General features: G+C 36.9%; 1 protein-coding gene across 1 annotated transcript; it reads right to left on the reverse strand.

The window, feature by feature from the left end:
• Positions 1-539: 539 nt before the first annotated feature.
• On the reverse strand, positions 540-27,513 carry SH3TC1 (SH3 domain and tetratricopeptide repeats 1). Its single transcript, XM_026054821.1, has 17 exons — positions 27,288-27,513; positions 25,066-25,140; positions 22,383-22,510; positions 20,050-20,155; positions 18,137-18,280; positions 17,267-17,444; positions 16,563-16,636; positions 15,460-15,655; positions 14,500-14,627; positions 12,297-12,338; positions 8,697-10,385; positions 7,844-8,024; positions 5,329-5,479; positions 3,205-3,327; positions 2,754-2,904; positions 1,015-1,211; positions 540-794 (listed from the first exon to the last, which is right to left on the reverse strand). Exons 1-17 carry the CDS (start codon positions 27,511-27,513, stop codon positions 540-542), a joined length of 4,044 nt encoding a protein of 1,347 aa, XP_025910606.1.
• Positions 27,514-27,537: the final 24 nt, after the last annotated feature.

Below are 27,537 nucleotides of genomic sequence, written 5' to 3' on the forward strand. Positions count from 1 at the left end.
GCTTAATTAGAGCTTAAGAGTTCCGCAGTAGGTGAATTTGAAGGGAAAGGAGGAGTGGTGCCTAGAGAATTGGATCAAACATACTCCCAAATACCTTAACATACTTGTGCAAATATTTCTACAACATTGAGTAAATACAATAGAGCTAGGTCATACAAAGAAAGTCACAGCTTTCCATGGAGTGTTATTTCTCTGCAATGCTTTATTAAATATATTTCATTGCATACATGCATTGATCATTTCCTGATATCCAGCTATGCAGAAACAGCAAAGAAAAATGTAACACTGAAAAAAGATACGGCTTTTGGGTTTTGGTTTTATTTCATAGGCTGATCCTCAAATACAAGCACAAGACTGTACATCCTAGACAGTGAAATGCAGTCCACTGTCATCACAACAGGTAATCAAAAAATCATATTAATTAAAACAGTCTGGGATGCTAAGCTCCCACTTAAAACATATGCAATATGAGACATTGGATGCATTCTGCATGGTCCAACAAAGCCAGTGCAGTATTTCTCTAGCTACTTCCATTATTGTTAGAATGCATTTTTCAAAGATGCTCTTGAATTCTTATAACACCTATCAGGAGCTAGGTTTATTCTCCTAACATTCAGCTCAGTTGCAAAGGTCCTTGCCTTCTGATAGAAGAAGAGAGACATTTCCCGATCCACAAGGAAATTATGGTAGATTACTGCAAGTCTTGTGTAAATCTTCAGCTGAGCTTTTTTATTGCCCAAGTCCATGGCGGCAGCCAGTGCCAAATGATAATAGCCTGCTGCATCAAAAGGATCCTGAAATAAGAGACACAAAGATAGTACCCTCCATAGTACAACTGGTATAAGAGGACATCCAAGATCAGTTTATTACATATCCAACCAGAAGAATATAGATTCTAACCCTAAGTTAGTCTTCCCACATTATTATTACATTCTAAAAACAAAATTAGGTAAAAACATTATGAAACATTTCAATGTAATGATTTTCCCCAGTAGTTCTTTTAGTATTTCTTACCKTCAGGTCATAGAATATGATGTCTCCTAAGATCAAGTACACCTTGACATAATACAGTGTTTCTTCCTCAAACTCCAAAGGAGAGGAACAGAGGGACAAGGCTTTCAAGTAAAAGTGTTCAGCAAGTTCACAGTGACCCAAGTGGTGATGGATGGCAGCCAGTCGATGGTAGGCTATTCGTTCATTTAGCTGATTTCCTAATGAGAGAATGCATTAATCAGGATAAAGCCAAAGAGACAGTAAGAAGTCAGATTTTCTGAAACCAGTCTTTGCTATTTTTTATTTCTATATGGTATTTGTTGATCTTTTAGTGAATAAATCTAAATTTCCCCAAGAGATACACTGCCAAAACCTACTGCCTTTTATTTCTTAAGAAAATCCTACAGAACTGCTGAATTTCTCACTGTAGCATTTGATTGTCTCTAGGATTTTCTTAAGAAATAATTGCTTTCATACCTCTCATATATAGCTATACACACCCTGCACATGCTTACAAGAAATATAAATAAATTATTTTGGAAGTATAGTACATAATAGGATTGAAAACTTGTTCCAGTACAAACTTTCTATCAAAAAAATCATATGACAAAAATCAGACTGATCAAAATGACCTGCCCCTTTCTCAATTAAAACTGATAACTATTGGTGTTCATGTAGTTTATTTCTTCTGAACTTTGTCATATCTAACTGGCTGCAGTATACCTATTTCGTAATGTCTGTAGGCAGACATTACGAACACCCAGACATTCTGGGCTCCCCAGTAGAAGAGGGATGTGGCACTACTGGAGCAAGTCCAGCGAAGGGCTACAAAGATGATTAGGGGACTGGAGCATCTCTCTTATGAGGAAAGGCTGAGAGAGCTGGGCCTGTTTAGCCTGGAGAGGAGAAGGCTGAGAGGAGATCTTATCAACGTGTACAAGTATCTGAAGGGAGGGTGTCGAGAGGATGGGGCCAGACTCTTTTCAGTGGTGCCCAGCGACAGGACGCGAGGCAATGGGCACAAACTGAAACACAGACGCTTCCATCTGAACATGAGGAAAAACTTTTTCACTGTGAGGGTGACAGAGCACTGGAACAGGTTGCCCAGAGAGGTTGTGGAGTCTCCTTCTCTGGAGATATTCAAAACGCGCCTGGATGCAATCCTGTGCAATGTGCTCTAGGTGACCCTGCTTGAGCAGGGGGGTTGGACTAGATGATCTCCAGAGGTCCCTTCCAACCTCAACCATTCTGTGATTCTGTGATTCTGTCTGCACATGTGTGGAGAAGGGAGAGAGTTTTTAATCAGTTAGTAGCTCTCAAAAATTCAAGCAAACAGTGACTTTGGAAACTAGCCCTATTACTTTTAACTACTTTTTATAGCTCTGTTCACCATGAAGGCTATGAGAGCAAATCTAAAAGTAGCACATTACCCTCAAAAGCCTCTAGGAACAATATTATTCATCAATACTACAACTTAGTTGTAAAAAGCAGACTAATCAATGCATTCTATTTACACTTGGTAGAGCAGAGAATTAAACCTAGGATTCCAAAGGTTTTCCATATGAGCTTAGAGTTAGAATAGGCAGCAATAAAGCTGTTCATTCTTGAACAGAGGCAAAAAAAGCAAGGATGGCAATATTGATATAAAATCCTGAGAAGAAATCTGGCTGAATTCAAAGGAAGAAAACATTTTCTTTTTTGAATTCTGCCTTATATTGGAGATATCAGTCATATTCAGCTGTAATTGTAACTGGTCTTACCTAAATTCACACTGAGTATAAGGGATAATCTTGCATATTCCAGACTTTCCTCATAAGCCTTCAGATTCACCAGCAATTCTGCCAGCTTGTTGCATAATCTGAGTTCAGCGTTTTTGTTACCGGTCTCAACAGCAAGTGGAAGAGCCCTGTCCTGAAATGCACAAGGAAAGCTTGGGCACTTCTGAATCCCAAGATGTACACTGACAGACTTCCATTTTTATGATGTAAAGCAGTTTCTGGTTTTGTTTTTCTCTTTGCATGTAACAGATCTTACAGCCAGGGGAGGGGTTGAAACAAGCCAAATCTATTAACAGTGACACAAATTACTCAGCTACAATAGGTTATAAATTGCTTGGTGAGTGGATCATCTTTTGATTCAGCATTTGTAGAACACCTAGTACAACAGGCTGAAGGCACAACTATCAATGTAATAGAAAAACAGAACACAAACCCTGTAGAAAGTCACTGCTTTCTCCTTTTCCCAAATACCATTGAAAAATATGTCTCCAGCAGCTTCAAACAATCCCATTCCTAAATTTGGATCTCCTGTGTAAAGAGCAGCATCCTGAGCAACCTGAAAGGAAAACAGGGTGGGGAAAGAAAACCTTGGTTACTTCTTGGTAAAGAAGTAATACTAGCAATTAGAAAAAAAAAAAATCTTGTTAAGCCCTCTATTCTCATTATAACACAGGAGAGGCTGTGTTATCTTTGATCAGACCACAGCTGTCTTAATTGCTACCCTCTTTGAGCAGATAATTAAGGAGGAGCATAAGAACCAGGGCACATTCAGAGTTACAATATCCTGGTTTCAGGCAATAGTCTCCTGCCATCTTTGTCAGCACATATCACTCTTCAAAAACAATGTAGCATTTGATAGCTGCAACATATTAAATTTGAATGAGAAAAAAAACCCTACAAGTTTGATATACCCGATAGTGCAGATTTAAAAGCCTGTGAAGTGAATTCTGTAAGCAAATGTAGCTCTAGCTCCTCTCTATTGCTCTTCTGAAATAATTTTATGCCATATCAGCAGAAAGGTCTTCATGAAAGGAAGCATGCATCCTCCAAAGCAAATGAATGATATCAGGATAGTCAATTATTGATAGGATAAGTAGTAATGGGAAAGCAGACTTGCACATGAAGCAAGATATCCCTTCTGTCTCAGAACGTTTAACTCAATAAGTGAATCTTGCTATGGTTTTATAATCTCTAGTTTTCAAACTGCATTCAATTAATACAAGTCCAACTCTCTACTTAGGCTCAATGGCTTTCATCCTTTTCAGACTTAAGGAACCTAAGGACTCTGTTGCATCTCATTTTCAGAAACTGTGCTTTACACACAAGCTGAGATGTGATGACTTGCACAAATTACTGGCAGAGTGGTCAACCTTTTAGTGGACAGATTTCTATTTTAATACTTTCCTCATGGTAAGGCACTGATTCTAAATATCAACGTCCATACACACACAGCATGGAACACATGCATGTCGCTGACCCATTTCTCCTCTTGAAAACACAGCAGATAAAAAAAATCATGCCTCAGGCTGATTTGGCTTGTGCAACACCATTTGGATGACTGCCTTGGCTATCAGCTAGAGTCTTTTAGTAGAAGAGGAAAAAGAAATTAGCAGGCTATGGTACAGTCCCTCCCATAAATGTGTTTGGTCAGTGTTCCTGGCATGTATTCAGAGAAATATTCATTAAAAAGTAGTCCCATTAAAAAGTAGTCCCACAATCTCAATACATTTTAAATATGATCTTGTTCCCTACATTTTCCTGCTTCTTTGTATGAGTTTTTCAAATATCTTAACATTGGAAGTCAGATAATTTTACTTAGAAATCATATTTTGGTAATACTCATACACCAAGTCTCAGATCTTACTATGTCTTGTTCAGTAAACATCCTATAATACAAGACTGCACTATTCCCAAACACCACAGGAGAGAAATATTTTTATCCCCTTTACAATTCCCAAATACTTAAGTAATTGGCCAGAGACCATTTAGACTATTGGGAGAGTTAGAACTGAGTTGCAGTTCAGCTCTAGGGAAGACTCAGTTGATCCAGTTTCAGCAGTCACAAGGGCTAGATCCAAGTTTCAGTCTCACTCTTGCAAAGGTGGCAGCAGCCCCTGAGGAGCTCCATGCCATGCTGTATCCAGCCACAGAAGGAAAGCTTTAGATGTTTGGGAAACGCTTCCTAAAAAAGTAATTCTCTGTTTTCCTGAGGATCTGGCCCACAAGCCAGCATGCCAAGATGATCATTATCTGTTACCCACCAGCATGTAGCACGCATACATGATCTGATTTCTGTAGTGCTGTAGAGCTGATAGATAATGATGTGATAAGATGAAGAAAAAGAATGCTTAGAATTGACAACAGAGCAGGCACGTAAGAAGGTCATTCCCCCAAATGGAGCACAACAGGAAAATGCTTAAACTTCCAGCTATTAACCATTGCATAAATGACATTACTGTACGTTCGGGACATCAAATTGCAAAATCTCTGGGATCATTACATTACTTACTCTTATACCGTGCCACCTGCACCATGACCTTAAGTGTGCAAAACATACCTGAATATAAAGATCCACGAGCTCATTCTGTCTAAGAATGTAATAGATCTTTCCTGCCCGTAGCCAAGCATATGCCTCTTTCTCTTTTTTCTGAAGATCTATAAATATTCCAAGGCTTCTTTTGGTATATTCCAGAGCTGATCTGTAAGCCCTGAAACAGGGGAAAACTGCTAATCAAAGTGACTCTTCAGTATTGGGAACGTTTATCTTCATAATGAGAGAAAAGCTTCAGGTAAAAGGATCTGTTTCTTCTATTCATTGCACAATTATAACTTCTCAGATATATTCCATTAGAAACTAACAACTCAGTCTTTTTTCCCCTTTTTTTTGTTCAGTGTATGTTTTCTGTTAGATTATCATGATACATTATTTCAGAACAGTTTATTTTAGATGTGTCCTTCCCCCACCTCAGGCTAGGGACAGATGGAAAAGTGTTTCCTCATCTTTAGCTCTTTTATCATTTATGGCATTTTCCTACATGTTTCATAGAAAGGAATCATATTTGTAAATAAATTTACAAATGCCACCTAGGCCTCTGACTTGAGCACAATTCAGACTAGTCAACACTTGTATAAAATCTTGGGAGAAGAAGAGAACACCAGTTTTCTAGAAGCACCTAAATTGTAAGATGAGGTGGCACAGTTGCCACTGAGGAAGTATAAGGGCACTGTGCTCTCAGAAGAGTGGCCATACTTTTCATAAGAAAAACCTGTCAGATTGATTGAGCTTATGGTGCTTAATACCAGACATAGAAGCCCCAGACTTCTTCATTAAATCCTTCTCAATCTGTCATGTCATAGAGTCCTATCACATGAAGAACTGCACAGTTACAGTGAATCCTTAAATAGTGTACTGTTAGAATAACCTATTCAGACCTCCAAAAAGATGCTAAACAAATCAAAAAGTAATATGTGCATTGGTATTTCACACTATCAGGATTTCTGTTCTGTCTCAGCAAGGTCTCATCTCTGAGGGGAAAAATGATTTTACCACTTTCTGATTCTTACAGAAACTGAAAAGACCTGTCACTTTTTATTTTCATAATAGGAAGTAAAGATCCACCGAGTATTTCACAGTCTTCTTTAATAGCAAGCTCCTGTCAGAGCAATATGAGGATACAGCAAAGCAGGTAAAGTAGTCCAACTCAGTCCAGTTAATAAATACCACTTCCATTCTCCTTCAGAGTGTTTGCTTTTACAGCAGAGACAAAAGCATATGCCAGTCCATAGCCCAGCACATTAGCTGAGACAGGCCAGGCTGCGACCCCTGGCGTGGCCACAGGCTTGCCAGGGGTGGAGGTGGTAATTTCTAGTGGAGATGGTAATTTTCTGGAGAGGGAATGCAGTGACACAGAGCATGAAACAGTTTTCATTTCTATATAGTCACACAGATACCCTTGTTACTCAGGGCTGTTAACTCAGAATATTGTGATAATACAGTCTGTTATAATATAGAGTCATTACTCAGTAGCCTGCTGAAGTTACACAGCTTGGAAAATTTGGTAAATTCCATGGGTTATATGCACACAAAGAATCAGATTATCCAGCTAGTTAAATCGTTCTGCAAATTCCAACTAGTTTGAAATCTTGACTCCTTTTTCTTCAGCCCGTCCAGAGTTTTCACCAACTATATCATTAAACAGCAGCTAGCAAAGCAGAATAAATTAGATAACAGATTAGAAGTCAGACATATGGACTTCAGCCACTTAAAGCTCTACGCTCTTTCCAAAACTGAGGCTAATCTTTCCCCTTCTTTCTTGAGGCATACTTAAGAATATTCCCAAATTCCCTAAAGATGAAGAAACAGACTACATTCCCTAACAGAAACATTCCCTAAAGTAAGATATAATGAAAAAAGATTCAGACAAAGCAGACAAAAATAAAGAAAAAATCTAAAAAGAAATCTTTAAAGAATTGTTCAGAAAAACCTTCAGTTTTCCCAGCACCTGTTAAATTAGTATAAATTGATTTGTACAGTCTTTTTTCCTTAAGCAGAAGCAAAAAATGGGCATTCTGAAAGTAAGAGCAGGATAGAAATTGCCAGAGACTGACACTATGCAGTTTTAAACATAGGTTTTGCATTTATGGACATTCTGACAAAAAAACATATCCTCAAAATGAAACATTCAATTTGATGTCTGACCTTTCAGAATATTCCATTCACTTTCTGATGGAAAAATTGTCGTATAAAAGCTACTATCACAAACAAGTAATCTGCCAGCGATAATCCTAGAGATGTAGCAGACATCAAGAATTGCATAACGTATGCATATTTACATACATTTTAAAAATAATTTGGCTTGTGAAGTGGTGCTAATGCTTGTTCAACATCTTGTCTCTTGAGAAATGACAGTTACTTAAATCAAAAATCTCCAGTAGCAATGGACCTTTCAATAAAGTGTATTGGCAGAGTGTAAAAAATTGAGTTATATTCAGCTCTTGCAAAAATTGAGGTCCTCTAGCATCACAGAAATGTTATGGTCAAAATAAAAGCAAATTCATAGAACATGTCTCACCTTTCTGTTCCTAGAGACAGATAGAGCTGACTAATGGTTTCCAAAATTTGTCCCTCCAAAACTTTGTTGGACATCTTTCTAGCTAAAGATAGTTGATATTCATTGTAGATGACACACTGAGCCTCACTGGGAATAACTGTACTGTAGAATTGACACAGCAGCTTAATAGCTTGAAGTTGACCTAGGAAAATAGATTTGAAATACTAACATGAATTTCTATTTTAAAAAGGAAAGTTAAAAGAGTTTTAAAATAATTCATTCTTACTATTTCACAAATTCAGAGCAGTCAATCATAACATACAGTCAGATCTAAAAATCATGATAAGCAGATCCACTACCAGTTTCTTCAACATGAAGAAAATTAACAAAGGCTAGAGGTTACTTCAAATGATGCCCAAAATAAAGTGTGGTAAAAAGTCACTCTACCTGTATAAACTGCCTGAATCAAGGTAGCAAAAAAAGTTCTTCTAAATACCACCATCTTACCCAAAGGTAATCCAAATTACTGCATTTAAACTTGTGGCTGGTGCTGTTTGTACTAGCAGTAGTGTCATGACTATTATAAGTAATATTGAATGTGCAAATTTCTATGCTTTTTACAAATCATTAAGCTACATTTTTCCATAACACTCCATTTTCTCCATCACATTTGACAAACCTAAAAAGCACCAGAAGAGCAAAAATATATATTTATTTCTCCACTATTATGGGACAGAGCAAAGATTTCAATTGCTTCAGTAGCTGTCACATAACTGAACGTAAAATATTGTTTAAGTAACAATGGTAATATACTCATACGCCAAACATTCCCAAACAGGGTACACTTTATAACTTAGAGAAAATATGTACTTACTTTCCAGATGACTTGTCTCCATTGCAACTAAAAATGCCCATTCATAATAAAACCTTCCTTTTTCTCTCCGAGTTCCACTAACATAGTAACATCCCAACTGAAGGAGGACTTGAATAAAATCTCGGCCACAGTCCGTAATTGGAAGTTTGGAGAATAGCTTCACTGCCCTGATATAATAGTGTTCTGCCAGCTTACTGGCTGCTGCATGCAGGCAGAGTGCCCCAAAATTAGCCAGGGCTATAGCTTGGTTATGAGTCCTATTAGTCTCTTCTGAAAGATGCAGTGCTTTGTAGTAGTTCTCAGCAGCTTCTTTTGTATTGTTTGTTCTTTTTAAAGCAATGGCAAGCATATTATAAACAACACCTAGTTGCTGAGGATTACTCCATGAAGAATCTACAACAGCATTTAAAATGGCTAATGCCACATCATATTGCCTGTAAAGAATGTATAACCAAGCAAGTGAAACCAAATGGTTAACAGTTTCCTCTGGCTTAGCAGCAATATCAGAGTCCAGCACTTTCATCATGTAAACAATGGCTTTTCCATACTGTTTGTGGTGGCTGTACAGTTCTGCTAAGCCAAGACAGATAGAGCTGCGTAGTTCTTGGTGGTCATTAGTAAATGCAGAGGAGAGTGCTTGTGTGAGGTAAGGTGCAATTTGGGATGGGAGCGTTTGTCTGAGTTTTCTAAGGCCGTAGAGCTTGGGAGCATTTTTGATGACTAAATCAATTCTCTTCAAGGAATCCATTAAGGTACCTGAGCTGTGGGAAGAGGCAACCTTTATGCAACTTAACACAATGTGCGGTAAGCATTTCTCATTGTAGGACTCTGCTAGTTTGAAATAGCAGTTGTTTGTCAAGTTGCTTTGTAAACTCAAGTCATTAAGCAACAGTTGCAACCTTTCTAAGAAGGGTAGCACCTCTTCATACTGTTTGTGTTCAGTGTAATGTTTTGCCAATAGAAAGCATGCCCTTGCCTCTGCGTGCTTGCTCTGGCTCAGTATTGCCCTCTTTAGAGCATACTTTAGAATATCTGACTCCAGGTCAGCACTGCAAATGTAGTTGGGGATTCCCATGAGAAGGGAGGTAGCCTTGTCAAAAACGTGAGCACATTTTTCTTTGTTCTTTTGTGTCAAATAGATGACTGTTAGGTTTGTATAAAGAGCAATTATGAGATACAGATCACTAAATCCTCCAGTTATGGCTCCCAAGGCTTCCTCAAAATAAACCCGAGCTTGGGAAAACTTAAGCTTTTTAACACTCAGCCTACCTAAGAGAAAGCATAGCCTTGCTAGAGCCCACGACATATTTGCTTTCTTTGCTGCTTCCCTTGCTAATCTAAAAAAGTTAACCAGTTCTTCTTCCTCTGAATAACCATAAAACATGTTATTGATAAAGGGATAAGAGAAATCATAGAGGTTTTTGAAGTTTCTCTCATACTCTTTTCTATTTAAGAACAGCAACAATGACTCAAATACTTCAGATGCTTGAACATCCTGTTGATGTATGTGGAAGAAAAGTTTTTCAGGTTGAGGAAAGAGTTCCATATTTGAAGAGCTAGCAGAATCCTTTCCTTCAGGAGTTGGCCCTCTAGCCCTTGTGACCTCCAAATCCTTGAAGTTCTTCAGGAATTCTTCTATCTTGCCATTCTTGCTAGTGGATACCATGTTAGAACATGGGCATAGAATTTCTGCAGTTCAAAAATAAGTGACAGATCACAAATTTCATGTGTATATAGTTGCACATATCTTTGATAAACTAACAAAAACATTCATCAATAGAAGATACTGTTAAGAAAACAGTATGTTTAGGAGACAGACCAAAGGTGGAGAAAGGAAGAGATCAAGGCAAATTGGGGAGGAACAAATGTGGGAAAACAGAGGAGTGAGGATAACAGGGGCTTGTCCCACATAAGCAGGCTGCTGATCAGTACGCTTGTCTGACCAAGCCCTACACCTCATCACTAATCTGTTCCATCTTAATTAAACTCTATTCCAAAGTACTCTGTGAGAGTGTATGTTCTCCATTCTGTTTGTATACATGGGAGAAATCTTCCAATGAATTACAATTCAAATTAGCCGGTGAGCCAGAGGAGACCAGGATCTGGAAAGACCCAGAGTCTGAACTAGAGATGAGATAAATGGCAAAAGGTCTGGATGTGGATACTGGATGGCCTTAATGTTCAAAGGAACCATGAATGCGAGCATGCGTGTGAGTTAAGCAAGTAAGGGTATGCTTATGTTCTGGAAAACTAGGCCAAATTAGCCAGAGAGGAGAAACAGGATTGGGCCATTTCTGTTGTTAAAGTCCCATGTGGGGTCTGTTTGTGTTTATGAGGGTACTCATAAAGGCACTGGTCTCCTGTCCATGTTGATCTCTGTGTGGCCAGTCACACCTCTGTGACGTGTGCGTGCACATGTGCATGCACACATGTACCTGCTGGGGTTTTGTGCTCAGGCTCACTACTGCCTGGGCTTGGAAATGGGAACAGCAGCAGCTCCACATCTAGCGGACCAGGAAGGGAGGACTGTGTGCCACAGTCTGCTAGATTCAGCTACCCTTACCAGCATACAAGGAATTTTTCACACCCCATCACCAACAAAAAGGACTGGAGTTATTTCACAAGAACCCAAAAATGTCCAGTCAGACCCATTTGGCCCTGTATCCTGCATCACCATCCACTACTGTAAGCAGAAGGCATCCTTCTGTACATTCAGAGGGAAATAGTAGGACCATCATTACCATCATGACTTCTGTGTCACCAGCACTAGGATTTCTTCTTTTAAATTCCAACTCCAATTCTCTGCTCATGCAAATTAAATTTCTTAGACCTACCAAGTTTGTGGTTATTAGTGAATTCATCTCTAGTCTCTTAGTACATATCACCGAATATCTTTACAGATATAGAAAACAAACATCCCATCATTTCTTTAGTCCTCCCACTAGCATTCAGCCCAGGTAGTGGGGCCAGGGACTAGGGATGCAGGTTGAGAGCATAGTCAATAAGGCTTACAGCTGACTATCAGCAGTTTATTGAAGTTGCATATTTAGAGAGCTCAGTTTCCTTCAAACCCCATTTCTGGAACTGTTCAACAAAACCATAAGTATAAAAATCGGTATTTGGAAAAATGTTAGTACAATAATATAATGGCAATGACAGCAGGGCGACTAGATGGCAATGGGAAATAAATCTTCATCCTCAGAATATTTCCTTTGGGGAACTACATTCATGGAATGAAGTTTTTGTTTTTTAAAGCAAACTGAAAATATGCTGGAATTCAAACTCAGCATTTGTCAGGTGTTCCATATACAATGTTTTGCCTTTTTAAACAGCTGGTGGGGGGAGGAGGGGAAGTCATGGCAGTAAAAATAAACTATATGGTTTGCAACTGTATGGCAAGATCCAAGTAAGGCATCTGATGTCTGAAAACGCACAATGCCTTATAGCAAAACCTAGTGAAAACATACAAAAGCAAACAATGAGAGAAGAAAGATAGAATATGAAAAGACATTAAAAAAGAGACAAAAGCTGGGAAAGATACCAAAAAGATCAGAAATCACATTAATTTTACATAAGATTTGTATGCATATTAAACATTACCGCATTCATGAGTCTTCTGGCATTCTAGTTCTTCTAACTGATCTGTAAAAAAGAAAATAGCCATGTTAATTATGGTATTCAAGTTCTTCCAGTTTTAGATATCCTAAAATAGGACTATTTTTAGTTTGTTGTGTCAAAAAATTCCATGTGATATGGAAATTTAGAAAACAGGAATTTTCTAAATCTGACCCAAAGCTAACACACTAAGAACTTGCTCTCCTGCAGATACATACATGCCTATTATGTACCTACCTTCAGTAGGGTAGGGAGACATCTGCATACAACATTTAGAACTGAAGTCAACTTGTTCATCACTGATGAATTACAACAGAATGTATACACAGGCAGTTTACAAATGGACAATGTAAATACAAACATCTTCCCTCTAAAATGAGGTATCAAAACCCCCTTAATAGTACAGGAATGAGTTTTAGGGTCAGTCCTTGGAAAAATATGATTTAGCATAATTTGCATAAAATGTGTCAAGCTTTTGTGACCATTCCAGCAACATGCAGATGAAAAATCCCTGTACATATTTTTAAAAGGCTCTCACTTCTATTGAAAGTACTACTACAAATCCAGATTTAAGCATTTAACATAGCACATCCATAGAGCATATAAGAATTATTTTATGTAGAAGATATTTCTTAACGTATTTCAGCTGTCATCCTGCATTTTTTAGAATAATGAATATATTCACTGTCTTCCATACCCTAGATGCAATGCAAGGGCACGAAGGAAATATCTAAAAACAGAGGCTCATAGAACTAGGTCTATGTAAGCCGATAGGAAGCTATTGTACTAGCTATTATGAAAGACTTCTCGCTGACTATTTACCTCTGAATCTCCTTTGTTTAAATGCTTTCTGGAGTTTGCTGAACAAATGCCATAAACATTTATAATAGTTGTAAATTGATGCTCTGAGTATCTAACTGAGGAAATGTTCATAAGTAGTAATACCTTACATTAGACTGATACAGATGGAAGGAATTGAAATCCTGTGAAGCATTTAATCACATCACATAAAACATCAAGTGAATACTGAAAACCGTTGCTCTGGGTAAATCAGGTTATGCTGATCAGTTGAGCAATTTAAGAGAAAAAGGATGATAGAGATATAACACTGTTAGCTGGGGAAGAGGTGAAAAGAAATTGGTAGCTGCAAAGATTTAAGGAGATGATGAGATGCGGGGCAAATATGCTACAGGCAAAAATAGTATCATTAAGAGTATCATTAGTTTTAGTGCCTAAGATTTTCAAGTTTTGGTTCCCAGGCTTATCATTTGAAAGAGGAATGAGATATGAAATCATTTGACAATGACATGAGCTGCATTTTCTAGCTCAGGTCTGACATGTCCAAGTTACTGTTTGCATGCAGAGTAATTTGCATAATTAATCCAATGCACCTGAGTCAAACCTACAGCACTGGCTCCTTTCAAATTGGATCCTATAGGCCTGCCTTAGTAAGGCACTAAATGAGATAAAGCTTTGTTAGATATTTGACAAGCACACACATCCCCACAGAACACTTCCTCCTCCCCCCCCCACACCTCTCCACAGAACAGCTTGTGGTGGGATGAGAAGTTTCCTGCAAGTTCAGTTCAGCAAGAGATTTATCTTAGACTACCTTAGTCTAAAGTCTGTAAAGAGCAAACCCCAGTTATCCCAATTAATTTATGTAAAGTGCAAGTGCTTAGAGAAATAATGGCTGTATCAGAGAGAATGTAGTTAGAAGTGCATTATTTCTTTATACCAATAGATATTGCTATATTTCTATACCCTTTGAATGTTAAAGCAAGCATGAAGAGGTGTATGTTTGCTCTAGCAACAATTATGCCACCTTTCCTAAGAACAATGCAAAGCACAGTATTTGGCTGAACATCCAGTCTCTTGTAACACAACTCTAACATTTGAAAACTTAAAGATCTGCTCAGCTGAAGAGCAATGTTTAATAGCTGTGCTGTTAAATTCACATGAAAATGGACAAAATTTGTAAATTCGCTGCAGGGAAAGATTTTGCATGAGCAGGAAAGCAGCAAAGAATCTAAAGGATTTTTAGATGTGATTTCTGTGATCAGATTGAATATCAACATATTTCAAAGTAGCTATAAGTGCTGGAATCTCATTAAAATGAAAAAGTCACACTTGTAACAGGGATATGGAAACTGCATATGCATCTTGTGAAGTGAAAGCTCATACTCACCTATTCTATACACAGAGCAAACATCTGTGATAGAGGTTTGTTTCAATAAATGTATCACTTCTTCCAAATTTTTTCCTTTTGAAAAAAAAGATAGCTCTTCTGCTTCAAGAAATTCCAACTCTTGTGGTCTAACAAAGAAAGAGCAACTCTGAGAACACCTCTGATAGCCGATTTGACTTCAGAAGCTGTCATTCAAATTTGTGCTTGTTGCAGAAATTAATACAATCTTTACACTATTATAGGTCCTGTTGTGTTCAGAATTGATAGCAGTCACATAAACATATGTACAAACTGATGATAGCTATACGTGCAGATTCCATGGCTTCTGCTATATCATGATATAGCATTTTGAGAGAATTTATTAAAAACACAAATATCTAAGGACATGAAGTTTACTAGAACATCAATGACAGTCACACATCAAAGGACCTGCAAGCCACATCTAAGAATTCCTTATGTTTCAGCATGCAAACACTCCAGATAGTAAGAAGTGCAGCTTGTTTACATGAAGTTAATGAATGTTAAATACAATTTTTACAGGTTTTTTTCTGCATTACGATCAAACATATATACGAGGAGCCCCATTTGAAACAAGTTACAAGCTATGTTGAGGATACTAGCAAGAACAGAACTTGGATGCTTTAAACATAGATTTCTAGAAACCAGTGAAAATGAAATCTTCTGAAATAGCAAGACTCCTTGGATCTTGCAATTCAATACAATAGAGACTGATCCAAATATGAGCAACTACAGAAACTTATTTCCCCAGTAAGCAACTCAGGTGAAATCTGATAACATTTTTCAACACTTAACACTTCATGTTCCAATTTCTTTGCATTTGTTTTGAGTGAAACAAATAATGACAATTCTCAAAAGAAGTTTAATATTCAGTATTCTAAAGCTTGAAACTCTTTCCATGCCTCTTTTAGTGTACAAGCTGAACACAAATATATCACTTACTTATTTCTTGATACATCCAGTTTAACGTAACTTGTCTTTACAAAACCTATTTGACCAGTAAACACATGTCTTCCAACAAACCATTCCATGCATTCAATGAAGTAGCCAAGGATTTCAATTTTGTCCCCTCCTTGGAAACTAATCTCTTCAGGCACAGTACTTTCATAATTCAACATGGCTAGACAGGATCCTGTTGCTGTGTAATAAGAATTTGCAGATACAGTAATTTAACAATACAAATACTCTTCATAGAATAGCAACTCAGCAGAGAAACATGTTTAGCCAAAGACATTCCTGGAACTCTTGAACTGCACATATGGAAAGTTTTAAAGCATCAAAAGCTAATCAATTTGCTCTGAGCACTTAAAATGGTAAATAAAGGCATAAATTTCCACAGTAGCCACTTCCTCACCCTTAAAAAGCAATGCCTAAGATGTTTTCAAAATTCTATCATACTTTGATCAGTGACAAAAAGAATTATTTTAAAATCACTGCTTTTCCCCCTCATAAAATGCTCTAACTTGGTCCAGCGTAAAAATATTTGAACTAATAAAATTCCTATTAGATAAATAGGCAGTTACATACCAATCAATACAGTATTTATGAAGCAGAGAGTAGAAAATAAGCCATATTTACTCTCTAACCTCATACAATCTGTGTTAATTGTGTTTCTCTGGCAGTACTAGACAAAAGAATGCACATGTGAGAAAGATCCACAATAATCACATTGGTGCTTTTTCTTTATCATCACACCTACAGAGGCATTCACTAATTTCTCTCTACTACCTTCTGTTTTTACTTGGGTTTGATATGCAAGAGAAAAAAATAAAAAGGGAGAAACGATAAGCCTTCAGACTTTAAGTTATGAAATATATGGCTAGACATGTCTAAAGGCCTTTGAAAGTAGTTCTATAAATGTGATGTGCAGCCATAGGCAGACTTATTTACTCTTAATTTTACTGCATTGTACTTTGAAAACTGTTTTGCCGTCCTAGTAAATGGTAAAAGGCAAATTTTATTAAAACCTTTAAAGTCTGTCCTAAAGAAGGCATAGGATAAATTGATTTTTTCGTTAGTGCTGATGTTTAAACAGAGTTTCTTACCAACTTGCCTGATGGATTTAGATTCTGTTTTGTAAGTAAGATCAATAGGGTCAGAATGCACTTTAAGAAACCATCTAAAAGTAGAAAAAGAAATTGAAATAAGTATATGAAACACTTTAGTAAATGTCATGACAATAACACTGATATTTTAAATCCATTTAAAAACAAGACAAACACACCCCACCCATCAAATACTTCAAGTTCAACACCGTGCACTCCAGATGCAGCTATGTTTTGAGTAGTATTGGTAGTAAAAGAAACATTACTACTTTTTTGGCTTTCTTTTAAGCTAGTAATTACTAGCTCAGACATAACCTGAAACAAACTGCATTAGGGAGCTGAATAGCTCCTGCAAATAATGTTGAGTAAAACACTGCTAGCCTGTTATCGTCTACATTCCCAGGCATCCTGAAAATTGAAATTTTCACATTTATGTTATTCTAGAAGTGGGAATAGCCATTATTTCAGATTCATAAAAAAGCAATAGCTAACTTGCAAGATGGTAAACCATCATCTTTAATGCTGCACTGCAGGCATCTGGATTAATTTCCATTATGTGATATGGAAGAAAATGAAGAGAGCATTTGTTCTCATTGGTAGATGGATGTTCCATAAGAAGCTACCATTTAGAGACACCTGTGTCTAAACAGACATGCATACGAAACAGATGCATATGAAATAGGTAGCTAAAGTCAGATACCTACTGATAAAAAGGGATCAATGGCTCTGAAGAAACATTAGACAGCATGGTCATGTCACCATCCACAGATCCACCTGATGCATCTTCAGTAAGAGCCCCATTCTCACAGTAAATGTTTATTTCATTGTCTGTAGCCATTATCTTTCTTATCAGATTGTCAGGACTTAAAACAAAAAATGCCCCTAGGAAGAAAGCAGTGTAGCAGATGCCATACAGGCTTTAAAATCAGCTTCAAGAGCATCAATAACATTCAATAAAAATTGAAAAACAGATTTCACAAGAACTTTCCAAATGTTTGTCAGATATTCATACATTTATCTAGTTTCTATTTAAGTGAAAAATGCAGAGGTGAGGTGTTCTATAAAGCGTAGAACCCTCTTCTGTTGCAACATTTTTTGGCAAGTTATCTAGCTATATATAACTATATTCCCCAAAGAACATGAGGGACAGAAGGAACGTTCCTACTGCATTGGTCAGTGATCCACCAGGCCCAGCATGGCCCCTGACAGTGGCAGTAGATGATGCTATTTATAGAAAGCACATGAACCTGGCCACTCTCTGCAATCCATTTCCCTCAGACATCTCCAGGATCCGGAGCAGTATTAAACATGTTAGAGTGTATATCCCTGCCTAGGCCTTTGGGGCCTTTTATTTGTGGACTAGTTGTATATCAGTTTCTCTAATTCCCTTTGATCCTGCTGAACTCTGAACTCAACAATATTTTTCTGTTTCTTTCTCTTTCTGGTGCATTTGGAGTCAATAGACTTAAATTTCAAATTCAATAAACAATCAATAGATCTTTACTTTTGTTTTTTAGGATTTTAAGCAAAGTTGCTTCTTTAAAGTTAGTCTTAGTGCATGCAGTCTTCCTTACCTTCCTGTACTAGCAGACTTCTGTACATCAAATTTAAAGAATTTTCATTTATACAGACTTCAATGCCTGTTTCTTCCTCCTCTTGAGAACAGAGCCAGAAAGATTGATCTAGGAGTAAATTCTCCATGCAGTGATTTATAAAACCTAGAAAAAAAATCCAATTTTTCTTTAGTGTTGTAGTTTTACCAAGGAAAAAAACTTTTCAGGAAGTCAGAGAATGGAGTTGGTATTCAGATAACTCAATTATTGCTTAACCCATAACATATAAGTACTTTTGCTTCCTAGTATTGACCAAATTGCATCCACTGAATCACGGGTTATAGCTACTTTTGGTGCTTCATGCTCAAGCTACATGTAAATGGTATACAAATTTTCTATCCTTGACACCACTTAAAAAGCAGACCATGCCCTGGCCTTACAAGGGGCCTCCATAATTTAAAGTTATATTTGAAAGGTTTGGAGCCTAAATGACAGAGGTAATCACTAGCAAGCTTTAAGCAACAGATGCTTAACTTCACTTAACAGCAGATGACTGGAAATCATACACAGCAAAAAATCTCTTCATAACTCTTCATTGCCAAATTCAGCTGTGACTACTTAAGCACAGATACTGTGCCTGGGTACCAAATTCCTGGTATTTCTATAGGACAGAGACAACACTGCAATCCAGAGTTATGTAAACCGCAAGAAGTTAGTGCTTGATCTTGGAAACAGAGAATCCTACATTAGGACTTAGGACTTTCAAAGCTATAATGGTTACACAGACATCTGGATTAGTGTATACTAGTCAGCATGGTATAGATGGTAGATGATTCATTAAGGGGCCAATATTAATACATTAGCTAATCCTTTGTGTAAATTTAGTGTTAAGAGGAAGGATGGACAGATCAGTGATTAGGGCGCTACTCCACAATTTGGAAGATACTACATCAATTTCCTGTTCAGCCACAGCATTTCTTTAGAAGGAACTTTATCCTCTTGTGTTTTCTCTCTGAAATTGGATTTTAAAAGTATTTTTTCTAGTTCCCTAAGGAGCATTTTTGAAATACAAAATAGCAACTAAATAAAAATACAAAATTAAAAACAAAATTAAATTGGTCTAATGGGAACAAGCAATAGTGTATGCAAGGCTTCATATACAGAAGAAAAGTCAAGTGAACAAAAACAACAGGAAGATCTGATTCAAATGATATTCTTCAGAAAAGACTTGTAAAGTCATACTGTTACAAAAGGCATGCTCAGATTTAGGAACTGCACTGAAGCATGCTAAGCATATGAAGAAATCTTGGTTTTACTTGGCATTTCATCTGAGGCCTTACCAACTCTGTCCAGTTCATTCACTACTATTCAGGAAAGATGTGGACCAACTAGGAATCCAGTGGGCAGCATGATCATAGCTGTAGAAAATAGTCTGTGAAGAATGATCTATTTTTCTAGAGAAAACACTGAAGGAAGTATGGGATAGAAGTCTTCAAATAAGTATAAGCCTGGTGCTAAGAGAAAGGAATAATTTCTCCAGGTCTATGGTGAGTAGAAAAAGTTGTAAAACCATTTAAATTGCAGCACAGATTCAGGTTAGAAATTAAGAAGTTAGGAATAAGGACAGGATTGGAACAGGTTACTTAGGAAGAGGTTATGGTCTGATACTGGGGTATTTAACTTAGATAAGTGAACTACTTAGGAAGGACAGCTGTTACCCACTCTGGGACAAAGGCATGGTCTCTTGGAGGGGGTTCCCTCCAGCCCTATCAGCATTACTAAGTTCAGTAACATTACATGCTGCTACTAGGAGTTAATACATTAATAATCAGGTTTTATTCTCAATACTTTTCAGCAAATTCCTAGTTAATCAGAAATTGTGTGCAGAATAAAACAGAAGCATATTGAACTCTTGTATAATGAAATAGCTTTACCAAGCGAATAGTAGGTGAGAAACTTCCATATTTCTTCAAAAGTTTTAAACGTCACCACTATTAGGTCTTGGTCACTGTGAATAGACAGCAATCTAGCAGAGAGCTCCTAAAATAAAAACAATATTTATTGCAGTTATACCAATATCAGATTCAATAAGCAAGATTTCTCACTAGTTAACATGCTGAAACACTATGTAATGAAAGGGAGGGTAAAAATCATCCAACATTTTACCTATGATACCTGTTCTTAAAGACATACCTACAATAGTCATCCAACTTTTAGTCTGATTTATTCTTAGGAATTATACCAGCAATTCCAGTGATGTTAGTTTACAGAGAAATTAAGACTATAGGAATGACCATACTGAGTGAGACCAAAGGCCTATCTGGTTTAGACCTGCCTCTCTATAATGGCCACTATTGGCCATAAAGATTATGAAAGCCAGACATCTAGTGACACTTTCCAAAATTGGTATCCTAGCCTGTAGCAACTTGCAGCTCAGGAACTTCCTTTGCTAGATATGTAGACCTTAATGTTAAATAGCTCTCTTACCCCCCCCCCCCCGACCATTTTTGAACTCCCATAAATTTTTTAGGATCCACAGCATCCTGCTGTAGGTTAGCCTCAGAGCTCTGTGCACATGGGAAGACATACCTTCTTTGACACATTTTTGAACATGCTACCTGGTAGTTTCATTCTTGTTCCAGAGGAAACATTGAACAGTCATTTCCTAGTTTACTCATTCTATGCATTGACTAATTAAATATATTGGAGTATTAGTTTTAAAAGGATGCATTAAAAAGATCCTTCCCTCCTCATTTGTACTAGCAGGACTGAAACTAAAATATCTACTGTAAACAGACATCAAAAAAAGCTCAGCTCAACTGCTCATAGTGTTCATGTTGCTAGGGTGGCATTAGATTTTGCATTTTATTAAGATGAACAATAATGACTGTAAATTATAATGATGGAGTTTCAGGGATTTCAGCAATACTAAAGGTGAGAACTATATAAACTTTCAAATAAGTGAAATACCACATTTTAATGGCTTCTAGCCAAATAGCAGTAACATGCAGTCTGATTGCACTTCAGTTAGATGCTTAGAACTAGGGCTCTCCTATGATGCTGGTTACCGTCTTTCAGGAAAATGCAAGAAATTGTGGCAATTTGACTAGAATAGCTGAACCAGTATCTCATGGAATAAATCAGATGCAAAACTAAACAGGCATAAAGTTACTATATCATTTCCCAATACCCTGTACCCTTGTCCCTGTCTGTCACATCACAAACTTGAAATGCTTCTTTAAAAAGATGGTGAAGGACTGATCAAGAAACTGATCCTAATTCCACAAAGAAATTGTCCCTCAAAAAATTTCTGCAATCTAAACAAGATAGAGCTTGATCCACTGTTTTCATGACTAGATTTTAAAAGATCTCCTAATTCATTCTAATTGCCATATTTTTAATTCACACAACATGAATGGATTAAAATACAAATGCCTCTTTGAAAACAAAAGTCTGATTCAAGCCTCTTCCAACAGGCATGCCTCATTACTGCTTTGATCTTGTGCAAGACCCTTTCTACACCAGATTAAATATTAACAAGAGCTTGAAATCTATTAATAAATTGCCAACACATGCTAAAATCTCAGCCTCAGGGGCTTCATGCACTGCTCAATATCAAAACAAAATTCTAAGGAATCTTATCATTATAAATTTTACTTCCTTGAAAGTTCTTTTCCTAGTCTGTTTCTAGTAAGGCCTCAAAATCTGGTCTATTTGTAGAGTCTTCTTTTCCCTCTCCTCCTCATTGCTCTCCCTTTCTCCCCCTCCCCTAAAACAAAAATCACACCAACCCTGTGTGCAATTTAAAACTACAGTTATCTAGCCCTAGGAAGTCCAATATTTATGCTTTTCTTCAGACTTCCTCTTTGGCTTAGCAGTGGGCATTCCAGGTAACTTTCATGACAAATGACTGTTTAAGTGACTAGAAACTGAAGCAAGGAGTCCGTATGAGGGCAAATTAACAAGTTCGACAAAAAACATGATTTCCTTCGATGCAAGTCAAAGCAGGAGATATTTGAAATAAGACCCTTAAATATTTTATTTAGCTAGGTTTATTTATTTTGCATGAATTTTGTGTTCCAGTCTTTCTCAATGGTCCAGTATATCTAATATGTCTAGGTGGTGTATGGCCTTGGGAGACTAGCCATTCAAATTCAAGCATACAGCATGCAGGTGAGAATGGGACCCGAGTATCTCACAGATGAGTTCAGAACCAGAGTGGTATCCTCAGAATAAATACAACTCAATTCCTACACAAATGACTTACACTGAAGACTGCCATGACCTCCCTGCTGTCATTTTCCAGAAGACGGAGTCGTCCTCTTAGCTGTCTTTGGAGCCTGGGATCAGGACATCCACTTTTTCGTCTTACTGCAGTTAACTTCAAGGAGATATCTGGAGAAGGATATCCATTTACAGTACTACAAGTTTTGTAATGAGGAAGAATCAGCTTTGCCAGAACCAGAAAACCCCTCGAAGTCATAGAATCTACATTAAGAACCAACTTTAGAGACAGACACACAAAGAACTGAGCTATTGCCCCCCCCCTTTTTTTTTTTTAAATCTAGTAGATTTGGTGGCCTGACATAAAACACTGAAGATTTTTTTTTCAGTTGCACAAAGGCTTCAGCTTTACCTTGGAGGATCTGAATTTTGGGAAACACCTGACATATTTGGGGGATGGAGAAAACAGGATAAAGCAAGCAGAGTGGTAATTTTTCAAGCTTGCTCTACAGACACTGAGAACATGTCCAGAATTCCCAGTGGCAAGTGCTTATTTTAAAACTGAGGCATCAAACATTAAATACTAATATCTCAAAAAAAACCCCATAGTTTGGCAAGTTAATTCTTAGTGCTAATCTTGAATTCACAGTTATCTGACATGTGTCATCCCCCACTGCTTCAGAAGGCATCTGCAAATTGTATGGAAAAAGAAAATCTTTTTCAAACTGGGCTGATTCAGCAGTAAGCCAAGATAAAAAGAATCTGGCTGAAAGCTCACTTACATGATCTCCCCAGCAAACCTGAAAGAACGTAGATACCTGTACTCAAACCCTGCCACCAAATGAGAAGCTTTTACAACAGCTAAGGGTATACCCTTACATAGGTAGCAAGCACTCCAGAAAAAAAAGGATCTTTGATAAAGATGCTTTCATTTATACATCTATCAATTTAGTTCAATAGCAGTAAATCATATTCATAAGGAGAAAACATTGTTAGACTTAGTTTTCAGATACCCAGATCGACACATACAAACCAATAATCCTCACTCGGCAAGAATTCCAATTGCAAGTGTGTAAATAAGACACTTCCAACAATAAATGGGATTCGTATACATCCTAAAGTACTCCAGCCCCTCTAAATTTCACCTGTACTTTTAATCTATTAAAATAGATATTCTTGCATTCTATTCTAAAATGTTGCATCTACATCTGTTTTTAAAGTGCTTTCTAAATATGTCTCCAGGAGTTTTCTGGCTGAATCAAGCTTAAGTTAGTCCTCACTTTAAGGTCAGGAATAATGGCGGCTCAGAGTTACAAAATAGTGTTACTGAATTACAAGATCTCTCAGTTTAGCTATGCTCATATAGTCAGTAAGCACAAAGAACACAAGCTAAATTCTTTGAATATTATTCAGATCACTGTTAGTTTACAATTATCAACTTTCATTTCCTTTGAAGACAAAATATCAGCACAAAAAAGACTATTTCTTAAAAACTGAAATTTATTTTACATAGTTGAATTGTGTCTGAGTTGAATCATGTTTCTACAGTTACATATTTAAGTCTTAGATAGAATTAGTATTACTGAAATAATAATTGATTTGAATTAAAATGACCATAATACAGCTTCTTCTATCAAAGGGACGATTAATAAAGGCTTATGAAAATGAAATGTGGTCCAAAAACCAATGACACCTATGGTAATCTTCCTATCTGTTTTAGTGAGCTCCAATCCACATCCTCAATTAAAAAGAACCCAAATTCTATAAGGAGGCGAGTAAATCTGTGCTTAGTGAGACATAAACAGGTACTTAAGTTAAGCACAAATAGTTTCACTACACATAACTGTGCCTGGGGGGGATGGTCAACCACTGATGTGATTTTTCAAATCACGCTAGAAGGCAGAACACCTCCCACTTATTGATTCCAGTATCTTCAGTGCAGAATCCACCAGATTAGGTTCAGGGCCTGCTTTCAGTTCAGTAAGAGTTATGACTGCTTACACTCTGTGCAAGCTTCATTCAAATTCTGAAACCAGACAGACTGCAAGGGACATTGGAGCACAGTTTTTTCTCCAGTATCAAGACATTCTGAATTATCAGAAGTCATTTACCTATTGATATCAGAGAACCTAGTTTGCTTAAAGGAAGAGAAGCACAAAATGCAAAATAGCACACACAGATAAGTGTAGACATTTCCCTTAGAGTCAAGGGTGGTGATGAGTCAATTTTATTTCTCTTCCTCCATAAACAAGAAAAAGGATATGTAATTACTCCTTCATATCCTACAGTAGGACATGAGCCATCCAGAGGGAAATTTTACTGCATCTACTTACTGAAGAACTTTATCGTAGCTTTATTAAAAATACAGCATTTTAAATTTTGAGACTCAGAAAGGCCCCACAAGAATAAATAAGATATTTAAAGTATTAGAACCCATACCTAAAATAAGCAACAATCTCTTAACTTGCATTTTTTATTAGCCATTCCCATATAGTCCCTAAATTCTTTCTGGCTTTTATGGCAATTGAAGTTACTTTTCTCATTTTATAAGAAATTCTCAAAAAGTCTTATGTAGGAGTTGGATATTTATAGGTGCCATAAAGCATGTTGTCAAGTTACAGAAGCAACAACTGCAAATGCTGTTGATGTAGTAGTTTGAATTTAAAAAAGCAAGCAATGACAGGACATTACATTCAAAAGACATATAATGAAAGAAAAGGCCTTACCAGTTGGAAAATTCTCTGCTTGACTAGAAAGTGTCCTTGAGCTGACATCTGTACATTTTTCACTTTGAGAATACCCTAATAAATAAAAGGGATGGTTAAGTGCATTTTCAAAGTCCACATAAATCGTACTAAAAAACCCCACATGCTTTTAAAGAGTTTGCAGAGCTGGAGAATTGCTAAAGAAATTATCTAGCTAGATCTTTCTTCCTGTCTACTTTATTCACAGAGAAAGTACCAAAAGTATCTGAAGACCATTTGCCTCCTACTGGGGAGGAAGTTAGATCTTGATTTCACCATTTTCACATGAAGTTTCAAGATGATGGAGAATTAGTGGAAAACTGAAGCCCCATTTGAGAGCAAGCCAGAGTTGACTTCAGCACTTTCCCTCTCTCTTCCCACCTATACTAAAAGTTGGCCTCCACTGGAACTTCAGTGGTATAAGTTGTCAGTGATATCAGTGCCTCATACCAATTTATGAGAAGTAATACCTTAATAATTTATATTTATTACATATTTATTACAAATTTAATAGTTGGGAGGACTAATGTAAAAATAAGAGCAACTAAAGTTTTTAAAAATTTTAATGCAAAATAGACCATCTTCTCCCCATTTTTTTTGCCCATATTCTTTCCACTCCTTTTGGAAATAAGATACATTTTATGCTAAAAACCACACACTGAAGCCACTTCTGATTTTCACATGGTTCCTTTGGCAAAAGTCAGCAAAGACAAGACTTGATATTTCTAAGAATAGAAATGGGGAGAAACAAATCTTTATTTTTTAAAAGAAAGCTTCTGAGGCAGTTTTCATATACAAGGCATTTTCTCCTGTAGCTCTGCTTTTGAGAAAACATAATTGTAATTAGTATAATGGCATAGTGTCTAGTACTTTGTATCTTCCTGTGAGCACATCTGTTGAAGTTACATGAAAAGGTAAAGGCAAGCAAACAAATTAGGATACATAAACACAGGATTTTCCTACTGATTATGAAAACAAGCGGTAACCAGTAAAGCCATCATTTTTAAGGCCAATTATTAGACTACACTAGCATTAGAAATTTAAATTCCCAATTTTTTTTTTTTTTTTTTAATCTGAACCCCATGATACTTGGTTACAGCCAAATTGAAATCCAGCTGTAAAACAGCTGCAGTCTAGCCTGACTGGGTTTAACAAGCATTAAGTACAAAAACTTCTGTTCCAGACTTTGTTCTAGTTCTTAGTTATAGTTCTGCTTTTTCTGGTTTTCGTCAGAAGCAGAGACAGATAGGGCAACTGTCAAAACTATGACAACATGTTATCACTTTGATCATCATTTAACAGTTGAGAAGTGTAATTAGCAGATGTTTTGGATATGTGAACTTGCCATTACTATTATTTCTATAATACCAGAGGTGAACTTTACTTCAAAGGTATTCATTGAGACATTATTATTCAGCAGGTAATATCCTGTTTGAAAACTACTCCTTAGTACTGCCCTGGGGTGCTTGTACCTGGTATTTTTAGATATCAGTAGATGGCTGTAAACAGAAAGACATGTTCTTTCTAAGCCATATGACATAATGAAATAGTTTGATTGCTTAAAGTATTTTCACATTCAGAAAGCTCTCATGCCTGCTATGAAGTTAAGTTTATCTACTGATTTTGATACAACAGCTACTTAATACATTTTGGAACTTTACTGTTACACCCAAAAATTTCTGACTTGCATGGGTTTTTTTTCCCCCCACATGCAGTAGGTTTTATTTGCACAAAATCAAAGATAGTATTACATCTTTTGATGAAAAAAGGGAATCTCAAGATTTTACTAAAATGGAAACATGCATTCTAATTCATCTTTGCTATAATCTAAGATTTAGAAGCAAAAAGTGATTAAGTCCTAGGCAAAGTACTAACTTTCACTATTATTGCTCCTGGGTTTAGATAATTTTTTCATCTCAACTTAATCTCATCTTAGCTCTAATAGATAATTCATTTAATTTTTTGGTCTGTTAAAAGTGAATTCAAATATAGGTCATTTAATATGCCAATCCATGCAGCATTTCCACAGAGAAAATACAGCTGTTTGTTTTGTTGCATTTAATAATTGTAGAAGTATTTCAGAAAGAAGCTCAGACAAAAAGCATGCAACAGTTCTGCTTGTGCACAGCGAGCAATGTTTAAAAATACAGCAATTTAAAGGAAAGTCAACAGCAGAGTAACCAGGAAATAACGATAGGTCTTACCCATTTGTTCTTGCAAAGGGTCTTTCTCATTTTCATTACTGACAACGTTCATGACAGCATTGGCCTCCTCATGTTTCCAGTCAGATGTCCACCTTCCCTGCTCTATTTTTTTCTTTTCCAAATTACTGTCTTGCTTTCCCTCTAGACTAGCAGGCATTCCCTCCATAATTGCATGAAACCTGAGCACAGATGCACTGCCTCCCACTGCTGCTGCTGAACTCTCCATAACTTTCAATTCCTCACAGCAATA

This window comes from Apteryx rowi, unplaced genomic scaffold (assembly GCF_003343035.1).
Source record: "Apteryx rowi isolate R43461 unplaced genomic scaffold, aptRow1 scaffold_97, whole genome shotgun sequence".
Lineage (NCBI taxonomy): Eukaryota > Metazoa > Chordata > Aves > Apterygiformes > Apterygidae > Apteryx > Apteryx rowi.